We start from the raw sequence: 7,826 nt of genomic DNA, 5'->3' as shown, positions 1-7,826 counted from the left end.
ACGGGAAAAAAGCTTATAACGTGAAAATCAGTGTCGTATAGAGGAACATGAGGTGTAAGAAACACTTACCGGCCTTTCCAGCACCGTTGGCATTTGCGCCTCTTGCCTCCGTGAGCGCCTCCAAAACACCATGGATAATCAGGCTCAACCGTCGCGTGTATCTGTCTCAGAATCAGAACTTCCGCCATTGGAGCCGATTTTTCCAAGGTCGGTTTCTCCTTACGTTGCACACCGAAAATTAGATGATCGCCGGCGGGAGGTTTTGTTTCATATTACACCGTATGGTGATCGTGGATTATCCTCCGCGTGCGACGGAGCAACAACACAATCTTCGAGATTTTGTCAGATTTGTCCCGTTCGAGATCTAATAAGATGGAGAATTTCGTCTGGAGAATCGTGTGAACCTTCATCTTCGGTTTCTCCTCGTTCGTTGTCGTGGCTATTGGCGATTCTCCCGGTTCGACGGCAGAACAGCCGCGTTAGCAATCAACAGATGTGCCGTGGAATGGATCGGGGAGCAACACAACACCTTTGAGACTTGAAAAAATAGAGAACAAACTACCTGTGTGCTTCTACATTGCTTCAGAGCTTTTTGCAAAAGGAGAAGTTGAAAAATTATTTTAAAGGACTCTCCACTGTGTGCATAAGAAGATTCCTCCTCAACTATATGATCACCATTAGTGAAATTTTCTTGCCTCCCATTTGCATTCACAGTTGATAAATTTTTTTTGAAAGAAAATGAATGATGATGATGGAGGAAATGATAAAATAATGGTTGTTGATTGGGAATTGGAAATTGGGAGAAGAGAAAATAAAATTGAAGGGTTTGCATTGAGAATAGGAAAGGAGCATTGAAAATAGGAGGTGTAATTTGATTATTTGTATTTGGTCATGCTATTAAGTAATGAGAAAAAAGAAAATAATAAAAAAATAGTAGTAAAATACAATTAAGGGAAGTTGCCATTTATAGAAGATTTAAAAATAGAAGAAGAGATGTGGACTTGCCAAGTGGAAAACTTGCCCAAATTCTCATCTGCTTTTTTCTATTGTATGATTTACAGAAAAAATGTGAATTCGGAGATGCAACTCCGAATTCACCCCCTTGGAAGAATTTGGATATGTACTTCCGAAATATCGTCTGATACAGAAATCATGAAACAAATGAACAACGCTTCGATTTATTATAAAGCATCAAAATTATAAACATCACATAACATAGAATTACAAGGACTCACGGAGCTGGTCTCCCATATCCATAAAATTCTAGTTCCAATATTAATGTTTTTTGACAGAAAATACCAAATAAATTTACAAGGATTCACAGAGCTGGTCTCCCATATCCATAATGCAGTAGAAATTGATTATGATTCTTCATGTTACACCCTTGATGAAACTGACAATCTTGATAATAATGATGATGAATCATTTGAGACTTTGAATGTCGATGATAGTGATGATGATAAATCAGTGGAGATTTTGAATGAAAGACTTAATAAGAAGAGGCTACACATAAGTTACCATTAGTTTCTCCTAGACCTCATAAAAAAGTTAGAGGTACATGGATTTAACTTTTATTGTTAAGAACTGAGTATCTCTTACTAACTCTAAATTGTTTCTTTTTATGAATGATGCTACATATTTAATATATACAGGTGAGATTAAGGATACCAGTGGAAGAACTACATCATTGAATTGTCCAAGAAAAAATAGAGCTCAAGAATTAGTTGCAAAGTTCATCTCTAGCAATCATTTTTTCACTATTCTCATAAAACCTAATCATCTCACAAATTATCAAATGGTAAGGTCAAAATTCCTACAGTGCTATATAGTAGAATAACATATAATTATTGCTAATACTGCTATACAATGCAGGGTGTACCAAATCTCAATATCATTTGTAATACTACTCCATTTGTAATACATCTCCGAACAAAATACCTGACAGTTAAAATCCAACGTTTATTTTGAATTTTCCGTGCTTTCAGAGATGCATCTCCGAATTCTGGGAAAATCTGAAGAAAAAAATACTTCGGAGATGTATCTCCGAAGAAGGGTATTTTTGGGTTTCCAGTAGGGGTTCTCCCCATAAGGGGGTCTACAAAGAAATTTCCTTAAATTACCTCTTGAATCAAATGGGCCCTTCTTTGATTTGCACCCTATTTAAACAAACAAATATAACAACAAAACAAAGATCAATGATTTTTAATCTTAATAGAAATTCAAATTAAAATCTAAATTGAATTTTAATTAAAATTATAAATCCAAATGGTTAGCAGCAAATGAGCGAAAAATATTTATTTATAAAAAAAATTGAACAAAATGTTCTAATGGAAATAACTATGTATTATTATTTTTTTTATTTTTTTCAAATAAAATGCAAATAGGCACATAAAATACAGGGCAAAAATTTGGGTATGACAACTATGTGAAACCACCTTAGTCTGTCTTAAAAAATACACCGAAGAAAGAAATGGAAGTGGGTCAATATAAAATATTCATAGAGATGATTAAAAAATAGAGGTTAACTTTCCATTCTTTGAAGCTCTCAAACATATGCCAAAAGATCTCAAACCATCTTACATCTTACATATGTAGTTCCTATTAAATCAAATATTCAAATAGAATTATATTTCACTAAACCAAAACTTCATTACTATGTATATTCTATCATGAAATCTCAATAATAGTGGTAAATTTTCATAAAATCATAAACTGTTGTCAAAATTGATGCGGGTATTCATTAGCAACAAATATTCCAGTTTCTATAACATTGTTATCCTTCACAGTTATTTGGCTAGAAACATTGTGGAGTTTATGATTGACTCGCAATGAGGTCATTTTCAAAGGCGCGATGTTCAAATTTGATGATTGTATGACGATCATTGTTTTAAGATCGTAGTTTTGGTTGTCTTCTTTTTGTATTCTTGTGGATGGTTGTAATTTTTATTCTTGGAACACTCTTCCTCTCCTTTGTTTTAGGAAGTAAGTGTTTTTTTGTTTGTTTCCCAGGTGGAGTATCACTTATGCTCCATTCTAATAGAATTGCCTATTAAAAAAATGTTGATTTCCATACAATAAACCTTAACATTTTCACCTTTTAACATGTTTCACCTTTTAAGAAAATTTTATTACAATCAATACAATTGTCATAAAGGTGATTTTCTTTCAGTCAAGAATGGCTTGAATGTCAACAATAATGCAATTCCTTCGACAACATTGAGCCCGAAGAAGACAACATGAGGGCCTGTGGTTGAATGTACAACAATGAGTTTAATATATGATATAAAAAATAACATGTTCCTTAACTATAATGACTCCCTTGTTTATAAATAAATAACACTGATACGACACTGACACTTGTTGTACTTAATCACTTTTGTCTTTCAAATTATTATCAATCTTTATGCGTACATGTAACTAGGTATTTGTATCTATATTTCATTTATTGCTCCACGGATATCATATCAACTAAATTATAAACAAGATTAAAAAAATTAGATGAGTTTCATACCTGGGAGGAAAGAAGCATGCATCCGTTTTTGTGACCAAGTTAATCTGTATTTAGCAAGAGCAAAGTAAGAATACATCATATGGATATAACATTGTAATTAGAATCTTATGTTAAAATAAAGCTATATGCTGTACTAAAATGTAAAAACATGTACTCATTTGAAAAAGTAAAATATTTTTTATCGTAGCCACATGTGAGTGTCACTCAGATGTTGGACACTGGCAATTTGACACATATCAAATAGCGGACCAAGCGTGACTTCAATATTAAGTGTCAGTGCTACATATCAAATAGAAAATGTTGAACGCATGAAAACTAGAAACAATTATGCTCTAGTTTTCATAATAAAGACCATGTATAACACGTCTTTTAGAAAGTCTTATTTAAAAGTCAAATAGGTGCAAAAAAATATCTATAAATCATATAGAAGATAAATAAATCAAATGGATACTCACATTGCACCACCTGCAGTTGGACCAATCACCTTGCATGCTGACATAGTAGTTATGCAAATGCCATTTGCTACGCCTCTTTGGTGTTGATCCTATTTTCCAAATCATGTCATATATCTTGTTACAATTCGACTATATAACTTTATAAAAGAAAAAATATATGAAGAGTAGAAATAAAATCATACCACTGCTTTATTTTGCAGAATGAATAAACCAGTACAAATTATTTCCTAATTCCAACAAAGAGAATACAATCAGAAAAGTTTAATGAAAATAAAATTTTCTAATAAAATTAAACTGTTCTTTTGTGTTTTAACGAAGTCAACTCACAATAAAAAGATTCGTTAAAATGGCAGCACTACATGTTGATATGTACAACGTGAATCCTGACAACATTGTCATGAAGGGGAAGCTTTGCAAGACTGGTATCGATAACACCTACAAATATACGGTGAAGACATTTTTTAAGAAATTAAACAAATAATGAAATTCTAACTTTAAATTTCTATTACTATAAAGGTTGAATACTAACTCCTGCGATGCGAGCAAGGACAATAGGTCCACAAATTTTTTGGACCGATTGGTATATGCCAAGCTGAAATATTATAATAACTATACCTGAACAATTCACAAGTAAATGATTGAGCAACATAGGAATGCAAATCAAATTGGAAAATTTTGAATATGGTTCGAGTTTATGTAGATTATGCCTTAAGGATTATGTGTAATGCAAAGTAAGAAATGAACAAATGCTCCTAACATTAATAAATAATATCTAGAGATTCATAAATATCAAAATGTACCTGATGCTACAAGAATATTGCCAACATCATTAGTTTCAAAGTTCAAACCATCCAACCTTCGAGGACTTACGGTCCATAATGAGAAAATCTTCAAATATTAATTATAGAATAAGAATTATAGATGCACAAATAGACGAATAGTAGAAGCAATAGTGAGTTATAGTAATACCTCTGTAAAAGCAATGTCATGGATTCCAAAAACACAATATACAATAATAGATGACATTAAGGGCCAATTTCTTAGGAGGCTTTCATCTTTTTGGATCATCTTGTTTTTGTCAGCCTCATTGGTTTCATTTACTAATGATTCAATTTTGTTAGTGGATACTTTGTGGTTATGAAGCGTCTCCTACATTTATGCATATATTTGAATCATTTCCATTGGCAAGAGAAATGACGAGTTATCATAAGTTCTTTGAAACAGTCTTACAAATACTTATGTCGATAGATAAACTCAAATAAATTATCAATCCGACATTACCAAAATATATGTGTGAGGAATGACCAGATATGTTTGAATTTAAGGTACGTACCGGTAGCCAAATGCAAGAAATTGCAACAACAAGTGCCATAGCTGATATAATGAAGCTAGGCAGGGAGTAGGGAAACCTATAGTAATATATAAGTTTGTGAAAATAGAAACTCATTACAAAAAAGAAAGTAAAAGATGATTAATGTTTATTATAAAATGGAAAAAAAATCAACTTACTTATCCCAAAAGGAACCCTTAAGAAATATATTTGGATATTTTTGAACTGGCTGTAAAACAAAGTTTCACAAACTATTAGAGAAACTAGTGAGTTGCGACAAAGTTTTCATTTTTTTCAATAATATTAAATATATTTTCAGAGATCAACCTTTCCAATATGTAAAAAATTCGACATGTCAAACACCAAACACATCTTCTGTTTGATCTGTCGGTGGTATATAGCTTGCAACACAAGTTGTCTTATGTCCATGTCAAAAAGTCATTTTCTAAAGTATTTTACAACAAATGCCTGTAGCAACAAATGGATTTTTTTTACCTGAGCCAAGTAACCTCCCAATGCTGGTCCGAAGACCAAACCAACTCCCCAAGCAGCTGCAACCTAAAATCAAATCATAGTTTTAATTATTACCATAATGAACTTTTGCGAGTCAAAGAAATGATAGACACAAGAGTTAGTGAGGCTTACGGTTGACAGTCCTAAAGCTTGGTACTCTTCTCGAAAAATTTCAGAAGAATAAGCCTAATAACATGAGATATTCAGATATTCAAATACACAAATTTTAACATTTTTTTGTTGAAATTTAATCTTGGAAGTTGATTGATGATACCTTCATTGGTCCTAGCAAACCATTTAAACCTCCAAGAGCAAATCTCATTAAAACCGCCATCCAAAAACTTTTGCAAAGACCAAATAGTGTGTTGAAAATTACACTGAAATCAAATCAGCACTATTGATATTATGAAAAGATATTTATGTCATGTTTCCATTACAAGTATCACCTCAGTTGCATTTATACTTACACCGAAATAATTCCTGCAATAACAGCAGGTTTTCGACCATAGCGATCGGCCACCATTCCCCACAAAATGGAAGTCAAAGCTCTACCAAGCATGTATGCAGATCCTATGAAATTTTCAGTCATACAGAGTTAAGAAATAAAAAACTATTATGATTAATATATAGAACACTTCAACGAAAATACTAAAATTAACTTACCTACATAACCAGCATAGGAACTGATATCTTCTTCTGTTTCAGCAATATGAAAATCCTTTACCTGAACAGATAATAATTAAGAATATATATTATTTACAACACTAATTAAGATTAATGATAATATAATATAAATAAATTAGTTAGTATTTCATAACAGGAAATGATCACTCACCATGAAATAAAGGTAAGGAAATAGAGATGCTATAGGAAGAGCTGTTACAATATAAAAAAAACAAACAAATACAATTATTAAAGTGTAAACAATTTTAATGATAAAAGACTTATGAAACTAAGTTAAGTTGCTTACTGCTGCATAAAACAACAATCCATATATTGAAAAGATTTCTGAATGTAACATCCTTTTCCAATTCCTTGGCTTGATCCACTTTACAACCAGGACAGTTTTCATGATAATATTGTTTCTTCAACAATGGCTGATCTACAAAGTCTTCCATGTTTATACTTACCACAACACAGCCTCACGTTTTTATTTTCTAAGAGCAATGTCTTTTTATATACTATGTGTTGGTTTTAATTGGAAAGAAAAAAATTAAGATTACATGTTAACCATAATTGAATAAATAATAATATATTTTGATTGCCAAATCTGTGAAGAATTGAAGAGAATAATTAATTGAAAAGGACGTGTTGAATATTGGAGTGAATGTGAACAGACGTGAAAAAGTCAAACACGTTAATTTATCAAGTAGTAGTAACTTATAATTTATATTCAAAACTCTTATTTTTAATTTTAAATATAAAACGAGCTTTAAATAGATAATGTTTTTTAAACTGATTCTATTTAAAATTAAGTTCAGTAATTTTTGAATTTTATTATAGTACAGTTTGTCTACTAACATGATGTAAATGTGTATATAAATATTTTTCAAATTATGCTATCTAATCAATGCAACATTTGGGATATACTCTCCCTCATATATCTATCACTGTTTTGAATTTAATGCAAGGATATTAATGATGGACGGATTACTTATAGTTTGATCGATAAACTCGTATACAAAAGAATAATTTAACTCATCCTTATAAAATTAATTTATAAGATAAGAGGTGTTATTCTAAATAAAATAAGAGGTGTTACTCTATTTTTGTTGTTGGTTTTCTTTTATGTTGAGTTAGTATCTTTTGTGCTTTATTAATATAATTGCTTATAAATAAAATAAAAAACAATTTTATAGAATCCATTATTAGAAACCAATTTTCTTTATCACAAACAGTAAAATAAATTCGAGCCAAAGGCACCTTAAGGAGGAGATGAATCATGTTTTAACTCTTAATTAATATTTTTCAAGAGGAGACAAGTTATACTGGACTAATTGTTTTGGTGAGATTTGAA

At 31.2% G+C, this 7,826-nt stretch overlaps 1 protein-coding gene across 2 annotated transcripts; it reads right to left on the bottom strand.

The window, feature by feature from the left end:
• Nucleotides 1-2,538: 2,538 nt before the first annotated feature.
• On the bottom strand, nucleotides 2,539-6,995 carry LOC131629299 (protein ZINC INDUCED FACILITATOR-LIKE 1-like). 2 transcript variants are annotated; one of them, XM_058900093.1, is made up of 17 exons: nucleotides 6,780-6,995; nucleotides 6,645-6,685; nucleotides 6,473-6,533; nucleotides 6,277-6,379; nucleotides 6,084-6,186; nucleotides 5,942-5,995; nucleotides 5,792-5,854; nucleotides 5,476-5,525; nucleotides 5,300-5,375; nucleotides 4,936-5,115; nucleotides 4,767-4,854; nucleotides 4,496-4,581; nucleotides 4,294-4,401; nucleotides 4,149-4,193; nucleotides 3,967-4,055; nucleotides 3,512-3,555; nucleotides 2,545-3,244 (listed from the first exon to the last, which is right to left on the bottom strand). In XM_058900093.1, exons 1-17 carry the CDS (start codon nucleotides 6,925-6,927, stop codon nucleotides 3,147-3,149), a joined length of 1,437 nt encoding a protein of 478 aa, XP_058756076.1. In that variant the 5' UTR covers nucleotides 6,928-6,995; the 3' UTR covers nucleotides 2,545-3,146. The 2 variants fall into 2 exon arrangements, with proteins under 2 accessions (XP_058756077.1, XP_058756076.1); XM_058900094.1 differs by lacking the exon at nucleotides 4,936-5,115 and having other exon boundaries at nucleotides 2,539-3,244.
• Nucleotides 6,996-7,826: the final 831 nt, after the last annotated feature.

This window comes from Vicia villosa, unplaced genomic scaffold (assembly GCF_029867415.1).
Source record: "Vicia villosa cultivar HV-30 ecotype Madison, WI unplaced genomic scaffold, Vvil1.0 ctg.000547F_1_1, whole genome shotgun sequence".
NCBI lineage: Eukaryota > Viridiplantae > Streptophyta > Magnoliopsida > Fabales > Fabaceae > Vicia > Vicia villosa.
Note: the sequence above shows the minus strand (reverse complement) of the source record. Positions and strands in the feature narration are given on the sequence as shown.

Excerpts from the sequence above, each read along its gene's own strand:
- LOC131629299 (XM_058900093.1), bottom strand. The coding sequence starts at position 6,927 with ATGGAAGACTTTGTAGATCAGCCATTGTTGAAGAAACAATATTATCAT. Across the intron at positions 5,526-5,791 it reads TGGGAGGTTACTTGGCTCAG|CCAGTTCAAAAATATCCAAA; the intron begins GTAAAAAAAATC and ends TTTGTTTTACAG. Across the intron at positions 3,556-3,966 it reads CCAACTGCAGGTGGTGCAAT|ATTAACTTGGTCACAAAAAC; the intron begins GTGAGTATCCAT and ends TGCTAAATACAG.